Below are 16,162 nucleotides of genomic sequence, written 5' to 3'. Positions count from 1 at the left end.
AGCTTTTACTTAATATGTTCCGATACATCAGTGCCAGATGAATATTCCTTTGAAAATTTCTATGACTCATTAAGGCAACAACTTGAAATTAAATAAAAACCATTTTGCATACAAATTCCCTTCCATCTCCAACAGGATTATTGCACACAATTTTCAGTATTCCGGGTATCTGTATGGTGGTGTGGTCTATTCAGTAAACTTTCTTTCTAACTGAAGAAATGCTTTTGTTTTACTGAACATGAAACAGAGAGACATGATTGGGATCTACAATACCGGAGGGACCCTTTTTCAGCTTAAAACCAAACCAACTGCAGCAAGAGTGCACGTGGTGTATAGCTCAGAGCTGTTGAAAAATATAGCCATTGCTGGTTCATATTAGCTTCAGCAGCTATTTCCCATCTGTAAAGACTACTGGACTTAAAATATTTTTATTAAGTATGTCATTTCAGAACAATTTCAATTTTTAATGGTTTGTTTTTATATTGCTGATGTAAGTTTGGGAAGAGAAATTATGTCCAAGGGCAAAGAAAAGACTTGGGGAAGGAAGTTTCCAAAATGTGTTGTGGCTATCTCTGGGCCCAGAATGTGTTGACAAATTGTAAGGAATTTAGCAAACAGCAAAAATTAGGAATAAAAGTATAAACTGGTGTTAACATTGAGCAATGTGCAGTGACAGAAGGAAAGGTCTGCTCTACTGGAGTGAATCTGCATCTTTCCAAACGAGGAAAGGGAATGTCCTGGTGCTGCCCTTAATTAGGATTCAACCCAGCCCTTGAGCCTCCATGGCAGCTTTGTTTGCTTAAAGCACTTTTTCCCTGACTAGCGCTATGTTTTGTCCTTCTACCAGAACAATTATATATCACTTTTTGCTGGCAGGGGTGGTGGTAGTGGTGTTTGTTTTAAAGTAGCTTGCTTGAATGAAAGGTACTGTATAGATCCTTTGCTCAGGGAACTAGTATAATGTTAGCTACACAAAAGTACAGCTGTCCTGTCAAACTCTGACTGTGATGAGAGATTTTACCAATGAAGGAAGGTATTTCTGAGTGTGTGAAGCTTTATCCTTCATGTAAAGTAGCTTCATAGCCCTTGTTCTGCAGGATAGAGATGAAAATCTGAATGAATCCATTTCACAGTACTTAGAGCTGTATATCCTGTCACAGAAAGGCTGGTTTATTTTGCAGGTAGACATGAGAAGCTGATTAAAGCGTGAAAAATGGCAGCTGCTCATGGATCTTGGTAGAAAGACTAAGGAAAAGTAGAAATTATGTAGACTGCTTCAGAATTATAGATTGTGGAGTGTTAGGATGAAGTAAAGCCAATGTCTTAAAAATAATATGGTGGTATAGTGCTAGTAGTTTGTAGGAGTGCTGTATGAGGGGAAATTGTGAAAGGATTTTTACAAATAAAGGTGAACTTTCTACTGGTGCAAAGGAAGTGTTTGCTTTAAAGCATTAGCTAGTTCAGTGCTTGATGAGGAAAGTGCCAGAATCGAGGCTTGAGAAGACAAATTCTTATGTAACAATCTACTAAAATAATCCTGATTTTCATATCTTTGAAGTGTAGTTTTCTTTGTCAAGAGTGCAATTAATGACACTTTGAAAACAGCGGGAAGTGTTTTCGAACTAAGGATGTTGCTGCACATCTATTTGCAAAATCTAAAGTCTTTTTGATTTCTTCTCATCCCAATGTCTTTGTTGTAATGAAGAAAGAACAATTTAACGAACTGAGAACTTGCAGCAGATAATATGGTGGAAATATTTATTTTTCATTTGTGTTTCTCAATGATAGCTCTGAGGACCAAACACCTTCGCATGTGCTAATAAGTTTTCTCAGCAGGCCTACATGTGTAAAGAATTTCCTTTCCTGTTTTTCCCCAGGGCTGGGTACAAGGAGAGTGATAAAGAGATGGAAGAGATTTGCCCTTTCCATGGGGAAGTTGAAGTAGCTTAGTGTAGAGTGCAGAGAAGGAAGAAATAAGAGATTCTTCATATAAGAAGTACTTCCTAAAGCAGTGTTCACCTTAATGTGTGGTTTATACATCATCCTTAATATCTAGGCTATAGATAGTCACAGACTAATCATTACTGCAGTTCAAATGACTGCAACTGAGACATTTTAATAAAATATTGTCATATTTGATACAGATGTTATATTTTTTTGGTCACCTTTATGATATGAATAGAAGAGCAGATTTTCCATCTTACATAGAAAATAATGTACTACAGCCTTTTATCCCGGAACTGACCTATTAATGCAACAGATAATGCAATATAATATTATTTTTCTTAAAATAGTTTTTAACTTGTATATGACTTGATATCAGAATTAATTTAAATCCTGTTTGGAGTGCAAAAGAAAAGAAAAGGTGAAGAAAAGTTTGAAATATATGTGAAGCCAGGGCACTTTTTTAAAAATAATTATCAATAAAGATAACTCTCTTGCAATCTTAAGATATGATTACACTTAGCAGTTTTGACATGACTGATTACAGTAATTCTGTAAATTCAATTTTATTGAATTTATGCTAGATTAGTTTAAAGGCGTTTATGGGAACTTTGACAAGCAGTTATTATTTATTGACTTTACTGATTTTAGGTTGGCTTATGATAGACTTAGGTGCGGAAAATCTGAAACAGTCCCATTAGCTTTGTACTGCTGTTCGTGGACTGTACTTCAGGGCAGGCAATTGCTGTCAGAATCTGAGCATCCAACCTCAAACTTCTCAGAGTAGGAGATGGGAGAATGTTTCAGAAGAAGTACTTTTAAGCTTCTATGGTAAAAGCCTGCCTTGACTCAAATCAGAAGTTTATTCTGCCATTGATGCAGAGGGGGCCGTATTTCGTGCCAAGGATTAGGGAAGTTCTGAAGCACATAATGTAAAATGAAGATTCTTCCTGTAATGCCAGAAAAAGGGATGACACATGAAAAAGGATATTTGAATCACCAACTTTCCAGTGATTATTGGTCAGAAGGTCAAGACTTTGCATGTATTTACATGTGTGATGTGTACATGTGTAAACAAAGCAAAGTTGTTTTTCTTTTCCCACTAGAAACCTGGCGTGTGTATACTGCAAAATACAAAACTGATATTGGGCTGAGGGAGGGCCAGAGAGAAGGAAGAGAGATTGAGAAGAGCAAAGCAATATGATTCTGCCTTTCAAGCAGACATGCACTTGGGTCAGCATCCTGTGGAAATCATTTAGACCTTTGGCTTCTAGTCTTAATAAAATTGAGTTTTCACTGGATTCTCTTGTCTCTAACAGTATTTTTTTTTTCATATTGGTGAGTTGAAGCATTATGTTATTAAGGGAAAAGGTAGCATAATAAATTATTCACAATTTGCAGTCTGCAGCATTGCGAAATACAGTATTGTGTAGATACTGTAAAAATATCTGGTTTTCAATGGTAGTTTTCATACTTCAGCTCACTCAGAGATACTCTTATTTCTTGTAGTTTGCAATGCAGAGGCATGTAAAAACTTATTCGTATGAGTCTTGTGTAGATTATACTATAACAAAAAGTAACAAAAGGTAATGTTTTGCCTCTTTTGTTGTTGTTTTTGTGGTCCTGTGTTTTGTTTTGTCTTATTTTGGGCTGTTTTCTTTAGGATGGTGAGCCAGTTAGAGCAGGAGTAGCCATGACAGACCTTGCTACTGGGTTGTATACATACGGAGCAATTATGGCTGGTTTGCTTCAGAAGTATAAGACGGGGAAAGGACTGCACATTGACTGCAATCTCTTGTCATCTCAGGTAGGAGTTTTAAAAGAATTGCTTTTAGTTGTGTAGATGTTTGAACCTGAGAATACCATTTTGACGTAAATTAATGCAAATTAGTACAACTAATGGCAACAATGACAATAATGGCATTAATCGCAGTTTCCTTATTCTGCCACTCTGGTAGTGACCATTTTATGTGATGTGGCTCTACTTACTACTGCATTACATTTGGTTTTCACTTTTTACAAAGGACCTCCATGTTATTTGAAAACATGGGTTAACCAAAGTTCATAATATCCCTGAGATTGTAAGTAATGGTTGTAGTAAATAATTTGAGATAGACATGCATAAATGGTGAAACCACTGTTGGAAGGGAGGCCTTTGCACTGGGTGATATAACTACCAGAGTGACTTAATTACTTATGAAAAAATCACCCAGGGTAATGAAGTATCACTCAAGTGTCAAAGTAATGAAATCCAAGAGGTCTGCCTTTTACCTCTGGGAATTAAAGAATAATGTAAGCTTGAAGATACAGCATTTTTTTGAGGTACATGAAAGATAGATGTCATCAAAATCATGAACACAAAGATGTTTTGATCGTGAAAGGTATACTATATACCACAAACAACGAGAACTTTAAATTGTCTTTGAGCATTTAGGCACCATGGGTATGATGATTTAACTCACAGAAAGAAAGTGATGTTGGTGTGAGCTGTGTGTGATGGGGTGATACATTGTCTTGCTGATGTTGATATCTGCTGGTAGCAACTGGGTATGTGGTGCATAGGAATTTTTGTGTATGTTTTAGAACGTACATAGAAGCTGTATGCAGTACTAATCAAACCTACTACAATACTTCATTATTTTTGTCTTTATTAAATTGTATTATTCTTCACATTATACTTGTCAGTACATTTAAGAGATTAGAGAGTGCCCAGGGTGCAAAAAGCTGGCCCTGGTGTGAACAGGAGGTTGGACCAGATGACCTCCGAAGGTTCTTTCCCACATATAAGTGTGGTAATAATGATTGAGACTAACAATTGAAGATGCTCTTGTTTTACTACCTACTGCGCTTGTTTAAATACCTACTGAAATCAGATGTGGAAGGGAGAGAAAGCCCTGGCTTAAATCAACACAGGATTTTTCATTTGTTTCAGAAGTGTTTGTAAGGACTGAAGTCTTCATCACATTTGTAAATGTTGCGTCTGTATTTGAAATATGTAACAAGCTGTTTAGAAAAATATTTTAAATGTATGTTGAGCTCTTGTTAAATATTTTGTGTATATATAGAATTATTTTTTTAAGGTATCATAGTGTTTTATATTATGGCATCTGCTTCTTGATCTTTTTCATTTCTAATTTTATTAAAAGGACTTTCTGTAATTTATATTAATTTCCAGAGTAATTATGTTACTTTTTGATTCCTTGTTGCACTGCTTTTGGCTTTTCTTAATTGAGCTTTCTTGATGATTGTTTGATATTTTATCAAATGCTGAAAGTAAGAGTTAAAATTAAATGTTGCTATAACTCTCTTCTCTTATTTCACCTTACTTTGTCATCTCATTTGTCTTTAGAATCCTTTTCCTTGGTTAGGATAGCATTGGCTATGCACAAATGTATTCTCATATTGCAAAATTTCCATCTGAAGTCCATGTCATCATCCTTTAGGCCACTCACTGGCACATACAGGAAAGGGAATGAAGCCTCAGATAGATGTTAGTGAACAAAGCACGGTATGTGGTGTTTGACTTGTGTGTGCTTAGCTGAAGAAATACTAAATGGTTAGTTTAATGACTTTTTAAAAAAAAATTAGCACATTCCGTGTTTGTTATCACATTATAGTTACGTAAAAGTTATGAAGAAGTAACTCCTTACATGCATGGTCTTATTGCAAAACAAATGGTGTTATTTACTTCTGTGTTGGGTAAATTACACTGAAGTTGTATTTTGGAACAGAGTATGAGTATAAACTATTATTCAGAAAACAGCTTATTTGTTTTAGATAACCCTGTCACTTCACTCTGAATTAGTGTTGGCCCAAGACTGTAACAAGAACATTTATTCAATTGGAAAAAACATTCATGGATGAGGTGCTGATGTACCAAAAATAAACTCATGTGATCAATCCTATTTAACAATATGTTAAAATGAAGGCAATACAAATAAGGTAACTAACAGCTGAGTCTCTCTGAGAACGTCTAGTTTTCCTGGTTCATCATCTTTCTTTTTACAAAACTGATGGTTACTTTAAGGGTGAGGGTACTAAGAAAGGGTAGCACAAATCTAAAAATTAATGTAAAAAACGTAATTGCTCTTACAGTAATTCTGCTAGTAATGTTTTTTTTTCTAAAAGGAAGTTAGATCATCACTGTGATACAATCAGGTTCTTGAAAGATCCATGCTTTCAAAGGGATTATGGGTTTACATACCAAGCTGAGATATCTAAAGCTAGTTCTTCCTCGTGTGATGGATGTTTGAAAAGAATAGCCTTTTCAAGTCTCTCACGGATGCTGCCAAAACAATAAGGAATCTAAAGTTCTAGACTCTTAGTTTGTTAGGTTCTTGTTGCAGTTGATTAATGGTAGGATCTAGAGGTCAAACAGATGCATTGTGATAACTTTTCCTTCAGTGTGAGTTTCACTGGAGTGCAGTAGTTTTTAATGAGGAAAAAAGGAATCTTGTTTTCTCTGAGCGGGAAAGAAAAAAAGAAGTCAATGTTGTCTTCCTGTTAATAGTGTTAAGGTAGCTGGGACCTGTATGAAACTTTTGGGTTTTGTCAGTATTTAATGCACTGAGCTAATATAGGAGCATGTTTGCGCCTTCTGTCCATCTCTTCATCTGAACTGAGAATTGTGAAGCTGGCCTATGCGTATGTCTTCATTAGGCAGCATCGATGGCTTTGACCATGTCAGAAAGGTAAACAACCAAAACAAAACCAAACAACAACAACAACAGGTGAAAGCAGTTAAATAATTAGAAATCTCTGCAAACCACTTGGTTTATTTTATAGCAAAAACGCTAGCATACACTTGTCCGTCTGTGTCTGTGCAGTCACTTTTCTGCATGCCTTATAGAAGTGTAAGAGAATGTTAGAATATTTTTTGGGTTGGGAGGAGGGCCTGGACGATTCTTTTAATTTCCTGCACAGATATGCTAATGACAAAGAGCATTGAACTGAATTCAACTGCCAATGAGCATGATCTGAAGCTTGTTAAAGAAATATCCCACTAACTGGCAAGTTTGTTCAGTATTTAACTTGTCTGTGTAGAGCCAAGCAATAAGTGAAATCCTGTTCTCTAAAGATATGTTATTTTTAGAATATCTTAAAAAGACATCTTTCTTTCAAATTCTGTATATCAAATGTTTTTGCCCTATAGCTTTATAGTGGCTTGTTACTACCAAAGAGGATTTCTTGCCCTACAACAAAATAGAATTCTAGGTTTTTATTGAGGGATACAGTGACTGCTAGGATGTGGTTTTGCAGTGAGCACTAACTTTCTATATCTCTCATCTACAAACTTTTAACCCATGTCATACAATTCCTTTGAAACTTTTGGCTTTTAGATGATTTACAGTTGCCAGCTCCAGGACTTTCAGCGTCAGCATCTAAATAGTGTCCTTTAAATGATGCTAGTAAATAAGAAGGAAGTGGTCTTTGGATTTGGTTCCAATTATGCAATTGTGCCTTTTCTTCTGTTGTGGTTTTAAAAAAAAATCTCTTGGAAGTTTTAATATCCTTCCTGTATTTAATTACTACCAGGCTCCATCAAATACTGTAATAAGTTGGTTTCTCTTGGATTGAAAATCTGCAAGAAATATTTTGCATTTAACATTTCTGCAATTTTGGAGTGTATTTTTTTCCCCAAATTCCACAGACAGAATAATGTGGTTAATATTGTTTGTATTATATGATTGTTCATCAGACACTTTTCTGCTTCTGATTACTATGTTTTAGGTTGTACGTGCCATAGCAAACTCAAAATCTTCTCAACATTTTGAAGTGACCCTAGAAGAACGTAGCAAATAGATACATAGATATAAATTATTTTCTGGATTCCATATATGTGCTTCAGTTTGGCACTTAGTTTACTGAGATGATGATGAGGTTTAGAAACGATTAGTTTTTGTTTCTGCGTCTCTTTTTCCCAAGATGATTGTGTTTAAGGCTTATCTAGTTTAAGTGCTTTTAGTGCTCTCTATTAGGACTTTCATGATATGTCTTTTACAAATTACTGAGTGTGGCTGAAACTGGTAACAATTACATACTGCCTGTAGGATAAATATGGCATCACAGGATCCCCGAGCAGTAAGTTTAGTGAGAAATATCAATCTTGGAACTCAAATACTGTTCAGGTGTTTTGACTGTATCTTGTTGCTTCTCTGCTTGCTAACTGAGAGTTGTGAGTTGACTGAATACAGAAGGAAGATCTGCTCTTTCAGAAGTCATTGCTGCTGGTGATTTTGGAGGCCAGCTAGGAGGGCTGTTATACAGTTGTCTTGTTTGGGGTATGGTTTGAATAAGGAGTTCTTTTTCACAAGCATCATCTTTGCAAAACATTGTATTCTTAATCTCTGTCATGATGAAAAATTGTGTCTTTTTCACTGCATAGCTCTCATATGGAAAGATAATAAAATCTGAATTAATGTGAACATTTCTTCAAATGTATACTGTGCATTAAACACTTTTCTTGGCTACTATTCCTGATAATTTCCATTGAGGACATCAGTATAACTAGGAACAGAACTTATCCCTTGGGGTTTTAAGTAGCCAGAATTTTATTGAATAGACCAAAAGACCATACTAGCATGACAGTAACTCAATTTAATATTGGACTCTGTGGAATGCGTGTTGTGATTTCTAATGATTAGTTATGCAAAAAGTCAATGGTAGATCATATTCCAAATGAATCTTGGACTTATTTAGTGGCTTTCTTTACCCTGTAAACAGAGTACATATCCAGACTGCAAGGGAATTATTTCTTTAGCTGCTATCTGACAGTACATTCTGTGCCTTTTTGTCTTTGCTACTATTGTTCTTGTGCTAATGAAACTAAGCCTGAATGTGTTGCAGCTCCATTTTTCTGTGTTGAGCTACCTCTGTCATCAATTAGAGAAAGACTAGGAAAGAGATAGGAAAAATAGGCCCTTTTTATACATAGGAAAAATAAAATGGCTATCTGGAGTGGATATGGAAGAGAGTTTGAAGACGAAGACATTTCTTTTAATGAGTTTATTATTTAGATGACTTTAGAATAAGAGTGTGATTCTGCAAATGGAATTGAGATGTTTGTTGTAATTTATTAACCACAGATTGTGTTTCAAGATCATACCAAGTGTAATAACCAGGGTAGTTCAAAATAATGGGGATTTTTTAAAGCAGTTGGTAGCAGAATAAGCACTTTTAGTGTATCCCAAATACTTACCCCTCCCTCTAATCTCATGTAAGAGTTCAGAAGTTGTTCTGTAGTAGGTTAAATTTGGATAGGACCATTCAACACCCAGGCACTATTTGTGTAAATGGCAGGGAGAAGTGCTGTAACTTGATGGAAGAGGTTATGTCATGGAAAATTTTAAGTTGGCAAATCAACTGATTTCTGTGTGCTGTTGAACCTCTGGAAATCCAGTAAACCTTTACAAGTATGTAATTTTTGAGGATGCTGATGGAATGCTAGCTATCGATTTAATGCTGCTGGGTTTGATTGCCTAATATAGCTCTGCCTGTAGTTTCTCTGTAGATTATAATTTATGGAAGAGGTGATGTAAAGAACGATGCTGAAACAAATTTGGGCTAATGACTTGTTTTTGTTCTGATGAAGTTCTGCTGCTGTGACTGTGTTTCTCTGTATTATTCAGCACTATATTGCTTCTGGCTCATCAGTTAAATTGCAGACTTTAAAGGGTAGTGACTTGTGATTAGACCAGAAGTCATAATTCATTAATTGTGTATGATATTATAGTGAAAGATATTAAAAAAAAAAAAAAGTGTTCAGACTCTGGTTTAGGACTTCAAAACCAAGTATCCATTATACTCTATCTAAAAGTCAGAGTTCAGTTATTTGTAAAAATGCTTTGCCTTCTTTGGAATGAATATTTGCAGTACTAGATTTCTCTGACATACAATTATGTGACATTATTTTCATTCAAACTTACTCTTTAACAATTTTTTTTTGATGGCATTATTTGAATAGTTTTTGAAGATTGATTAAGGAAATACTTCCTTCTTCAGAGAATCATTTGGAAATTTGTTGTCACTATACAAAATGCATTATCAGGCAGAAGCACCATAGTTTGACTCCAGACTCATTGGCAATAGTAACCCATTTATTTCTCAAAGCAAATAGAACTTTGGACCATATTTCTCTGACTCGTATGCTGTTTAACAGCTCAGTAATGAACCACATCTGCATTGCGGGCAGCATTAAAGTGCTCAAAAAGGCACTGGGGATGACCGAATGGTGGGTGTTCGCTAATGCTGCAGAGGCACAGAATCTTGTGCATTGTAAAACCATCCTATTTCAAATATTTTGTTCAATTGCATGGGTTTGTTTCTTGTGTCATCCCTGTAGTGCATTAGCACATAAGTACTTAATGGGCAGCATCCAGAGATCTTTCAGTGTTACAGCTCATGCCGGGGTTGTTCTGCTGAGATAATGCTGTTACGGCCAGAGGAGACTTGGCTGAGATAGTAGGGGTGGAATATTTGCATGTTTCTCATCCAGCCAAGCAGACACGGCTCATTTCTGTATGTGCCTTCCTGTATATCAAACAAAGAAATCCAAAAATCTACCTGCTTGCACTGCTGCAGCACGAGCTGATGAAATACTATTATTTTTGTGGAGGGACAATTCTCCACAGGTAAGATGAAAAAGACATTGTCAGGAGCAGACAAGAACACCTTGTTTTTTCTGTGCAAGTATTAATGCTGGTAAATGTGGAGACAAAAAGATGAGTGCTGTAAATGGTTAGGTGTATGCCTATTTTCATTGTAAATGGCACTGTTTCTAATAATAAAATAAAAAGTGAAAAGTGCCTTAATACAGCTTCTTTTCCATAGAAAACTATCCATATTACTGATGAGGTAAAACAATAAAATCCTTCATTAAATGTATGTAGCAGCCAAACTGAAGCCTCTGGATCCTACACTATTACAAATAATAAGAAAAAATTGCAAGAGTTAATTCCGATGCCCGTTGCCACAGGTAATGGATTTTCATTTGACCAAAATCTGTTTGTCTTGATTTTATTTGTATGTTTTGCTCTTTTCATTCTCAGCTGTCAAATATAGCTGCTGTTTTTAAGTGCAAATTGTTCTGTGTTTTGCAAGTATGCTTGCAGTTCTTCTCATGAATAGAAGCCACTCTGAGAACTTGATTTGTGCTATTTCCAAACAGTCAATGAAATAGAACCATGCATCATTACATAGAGTTAAAAAACAGATAAGTTGTAATTAATATTAAATACATAGGTTCTTGCTGGGAAAGGCTTTAATTGTGGAATAATATAAAAAAATGTGTTATGAAACCCCCTGTGGAATGTAGCAGAAGAAACTTTTCGTAAGTTGAATTTTGCCTGGACTTAGTAAAACTGTGAAAATACGGAGTGTAATGCGTTTAATATTTTGGTGGATACATATTCTTCAGAGAAGGTGGAGATTTGAGTAAACGATTGTAGAAGTGTCGTTTATAGTTAAGGTTGTCTGATGTGTCTGTTATCAGAGTCTGATTTCAGTTTTTACAACTTCGCCAAAGTTTTAACTGTTTTGGCTGAATTTTCCATGTCATGGAATTGCCAAAAAGAGATTTGTTTTCAAAGCTACTATTAAAATGATTCATCTGTTTCCAGGAACAAGTTATGGGAAAATACGTTGATGGGCTTTCCACCCCCCCCCTTGAGAAACTCAGTGCCTTCATTCTTGGGAGTGGAAACTTGAAATGTGGCAGATGAATTACCCTTGTTTCAGGGAAGTGTCTTTTGAAAGGAACTTGGGGTTGCAGAAGGTGCAATGTGTATGACATCTGATGTGCATGAAACCTGGTAGGGCTCTCTAGGAGATTCAGTGGAGCGTTTGGGCTGTGTATTCCCAAATATGTTAAAAGTAAATATTCAGTTAGTACTTACTAATTAAATGAGTCAGAAGTTCAACAGAAAAATCGTATAGGATCATATGAGTAAGGTTTGTATGTAAGTGCACCAAGATCTTACACAGACTATACAGACTAACTTTGGAGGTAGTTTTTTTTATTTTTAGTTTAAATGTGGTTATTCTGTTTAATAGGTTGTTGTTTTCTTTTTCTTTTGTAAAGTGATAGATTCCTTAGGGCTGTTCCTGTGTTATTATGAAGCTGAAACAGGAAATTTTCCAGTGGTTGTATTATAGTAGTATTTTTTTTACGCTTTCAGAAAATCTTTATTAGTATTTTATTTTAATCAAGAAAATGTAACTTATTCTTAATTTTAAAATGCTGCTTTCTTCGACCAGAGCTCACTTAATTTATTTTTTTTTTTTCTCCTTCACGCCAGTGCTGTCTAATGGATTCTATGGTCAGGATTTTTATTTCTGATCCTTCACCTAAAATTAATCTGAATGTCTTTACTGGTGGTGGTGGTGTTGTTTTGTGGGTTTTTTTGTTGTTTGTTTGTTTGTTTTCTAAGAGGACACTAAAGAAATACAGGAGTCCATTTAACATTTACTTCATCTTGGAACTCTGTGCAGAATAATATATGTTTTTGAAATTCCGAGTCCTACATCTGTTAGTTGCATCAATCTTTGCTGTTGTTAATACTAACTGAATCTTAGTCAGGAGGTGATCTGCATGTTGTGGCAAGCACAGAAGCATTCATTCTGGTCTACTGTAGGCTCTAAATAGTTCATTAAAAAATTCATTTGTACATCAGTTCTTTTTTGTTGCTGTTATATTTCACTGAAATGCCTTGCGTTTTTAAAGATACACCAGTTTCTCTATATTTATGTAGTCTAAACTTTTTTTAATACAGCAATTGTTGTTTTCAGCCATAATTTTCACATGAAAATATTTACACAGTTGTGCACTTTAAAGTCTGTTTTGTTCTCTTTAGCTTTCTTCCGCTCTGGGAATCCATGTCCGAAAGAGCATCTTCAAATATGTTACTTTTGTTTTGCTCATTGCCTGTATTTTTTATTGTTTCTAGTTTATTGCACACAATGCTGTGACTGTGATTTGTCTTGTGATATTTGATCAAGTGGCTGACTTTGATCAGCAAGTCTCACAAGCTGCATGTTGTTACTGGTACCGAGTGTGATACCGGCTTAAGTGTCTGGTTGGAAGACCCTAAAGCAGTACCTAATATGAGACCTGTTCTAAAATTGTGGTTATTTCTCATGGAGGATTTGATTTTATCTTTTCAGGATTGTAGTTGTGGCTGGGATTATACCATTTGCTGATGCTTCAGATGCCAGGAGTTTCCTTTTGAGAGGGTGAATTCGTGAGCACTTCCTGAAGGTTCACATTAAAAGAAATCAGTGTCACTGGGAAGAAAATACTTTTTACTCAGAGCACAGTGACCACATTTTCTAAAGGGGGTGTAGACTCTTTAATAGTGAGCCTTGGCCGATGTGATAGTAGTCTTGCTTTTTTAGTTAGCTTTTGCAGACCCTCTTCAAAGTAATTGATGGAATTTGCTGGTCTGCAAAGAACTGTTTGAAAGCAGCTACAGTCCTGCTGGGTCTTGAAGGGGAGGGAAAAACTGATGTGAAGGAGGGCTTATGGGACAACAGTTGTGAAATAAGGAGAAGGTCAGACCTGCTGCCTTGCACAGGTGTAGGGACACCACTGATGAATTTGTAAAATCTTGCTTGTAAAATGGGCAGCAGCTTTGCTGTGTGCTTGTGGGTGGGGATGTCTACCCAGCCCGCCGGTGTTGGGCACTCGAGCTGATTTTTAGCTCCTGCAGAATAATCTACTCCAGGCTAGATGGGAGCCCCTTATGTGCCCAGGCATAAGGTGGTGTTTGTTGGCAGCTCCTAGGAAGGCTGTGCCTTCTGCTGGGTGCCCGTGGAATGAGCTGCCTTGAACTGAGGCAGCTTTGTTGCCCTGTGCAAGGCCGTGGGTCCTGCTGCCCAGTTCATTCTTGCAGGAATTTGCAACACAGGTGCCTGCCTAAAGACTGGTAAAACAGGCACTGTTCATTTTGGCCTGTCCTGAACCAGCTGGGCCAATGCTTAAGATGTAACATAAAACATGTGTCCATTGTCTGTAGCATCAGTGAGGTGACTGAAGGCTACTAAGAACTTGTTTCTGGTCTCATTAAGCCTTGTGGCTAAATGTAATTAGACTTCAGCTAGAAGAGCAGGGTTTTCTCGGTAGAGACAGAGGTTTTTGGTTTTGACTTTTTTTTTAAGTGAAATAAACAGTCAAGAAGCAAGATCTGAGGGTCACTCCCTGCACATTGTTAGTGTACACCCAATGAGGACTGTAGTCTTACCTTTCCATGAGAAAAATTTTAACATAATTTTTCCATGTCACCAGAAGTACAGAAAAGGTGTAAGTGGAAGATCATTGGCCTTTGCGCTGAAATTTTGCAGGATGGCATTTCCTGCAAAGTTATAAATAAGTATTTGGGTTACTAGTTCAGTAGTATAGCGTAGAATAAGTAATCTGTGCTGCTGTAAAATGCATGCATCTCAAAGTTCCTAAAAGACCGTGTACATGCCTACTTTAAGAAAAAGTAAACACAGAATGATTAAAAAAAAAAATTAGCTTGGCTAAGAGCCACAGCCTTGTTAAGATACATGGCAGGAAAGCAGACACAAAATTGGAAGGAGAAGAAAGTAAAGAATATAATTAAAATGCTATTTTCTCCTCTTTCCAGTTACCTGTCTTCTTTTGTAATTCATATACACTTGTTGAACTTGCATGTAAATGATTGATTGACTCAGTGAACTCATTGTAATAAATTATGTTTGATGTGCTATCTAGAAAAAAATCTTTTGAAATTCTGTCTCTTTTCTTTGTCTGCTCACCTTGTGGCTTTTAATATCTTGTTTCCCATCTGATTCCATCATAAGAAGAGCATAATTTTTCAGATCTTAATGCAGCTGTCTTTTTGTTCTGGTTTAAGTAAGTGTGTAACACAAATATGTGATTTGGCCATAAACAGTAATACCATAAAGGAATGTTGAAGTGTGTGTTCCCTTTATATATGTGAAATAAAGACACACTTCAGATATTTGATAGTACATATTCAGGATGCACAGATCTGTCTCTGCAAGAAAATGAACAGAGAGGTGTCTGTGTCATTGTATTACACGTACTTCAATGTTACCAGTCCAAAGGTTATTTTTAAGGATTGTTTCTTAAAGGAGAACAGAAATGGGTCTAAAATATGACCTGTCTTTTGTAAACCCATGTTGCCTGGGCCTGATTGCTGGGTTGTCCTCTGTGTGCTGCATGATGGCACTCACGATGATCAGTTCCGTGACCTTTCCTGGTGGCAAGGTCAGACTGTAATTCCATGGATCCTTCTTCCAGACTTTCTTGTATAGGGACATCACATTTGATAACTTCCAGTCAACTGGGACCTCCACGGTTAGCCAGGACTATTGACAAATGATGGAAAGTGTCTTGGTGAGCACCTCTGCCAGCTCCCTCAGAACCCTTGGGTGGATCCCATGTCACCCCAGGAAAACAGTTTTAAATATAGATTTAAAAATACTTAACCGAATATGTAATACAGATGTACCCAAACTTCATTTTGAGTGATTGATTGTACTATAAATATTTGTAATGCAACAAGTGTCTCTGGCAGTGAGCTTCTAACTGAGTCTTGAATTACAGAGGAATTTAGAGAAAAGCACTTACTTTGTTAAAAACTTTTTTTTTCCTAGGGAATATGATGTCTGTAGAAATGTTCAGTTAGGATATCTTTTTTATGCTTATAGTTAACTAGTTTGCTTAACAACTGTAAAGGCACAGGTAGATAAACGATTTGTGTTCTTTTTTAAGGACATAACATATATACGCTGAAAGTTTTTTTTGAATAGTGCCTTTTTAGTGAGAGTACATCTTTGGAGAGACCAGGGACAATGAACTGAGCCAGGAAGGGAGAAGCACAGTAGTCCTGGGACTGTCTGTAGCAGTTTCATGGGACAGTAGAAATAGAATAATCTTTTAAGGCTCCTGAATTCATCAGAGAGTTATTATGAAAGGGGCAAAAGGCCACAGAATTCACTCAACTAAGTGTGTTTATACATAACACAAAGCACTGAAATATTTACTTTGACATGGTCAATATAAGTTTATTTGTATGATGATGATACTACTACTGCTACTAATTCTTTTTGGCTGGCTCATTTGACTATGAACAACGTACCTCACTCAGAGAAGGAAGCCAAAGGGAGCCAGAAGAGCTTTTCCTTCACAATTTATTTAAAAAGCAATAAGTAAGCCCATTTCAGCAGGATATAT

The 16,162-nt window shown here is 36.2% G+C and overlaps 1 protein-coding gene across 8 annotated transcripts in view; it reads left to right on the top strand.

Annotated features, from left to right (window-relative positions):
- Positions 1 to 16,162, top strand: part of SUGCT (succinyl-CoA:glutarate-CoA transferase) — a 363,338-nt gene that overhangs the window by 46,114 nt on the left and 301,062 nt on the right. For 7 of the 8 annotated variants that reach the window (XR_010470196.1, XR_010470194.1, XR_010470197.1 and 4 more), the window contains one exon: positions 3,608 to 3,751. The exons of the other annotated variant lie outside the window; for it this stretch is intronic. Coding sequence is in view for 3 of the 7 variants with exons in the window: in XM_065051996.1 (XP_064908068.1) it covers positions 3,608 to 3,751 (144 nt within the window). In the remaining 4 variants the exon portion in view is untranslated. The remainder of the gene's footprint in view (positions 1 to 3,607; positions 3,752 to 16,162) is intronic. 8 annotated transcript variants of the gene reach the window in all.

The sequence above is a fragment of the Columba livia genome, chromosome 2, assembly GCF_036013475.1.
Source record: "Columba livia isolate bColLiv1 breed racing homer chromosome 2, bColLiv1.pat.W.v2, whole genome shotgun sequence".
NCBI lineage: Eukaryota > Metazoa > Chordata > Aves > Columbiformes > Columbidae > Columba > Columba livia.
The sequence above is the reverse complement of the archived record's forward strand: the minus strand, read 5'-3'. Positions and strand labels throughout refer to the sequence as shown.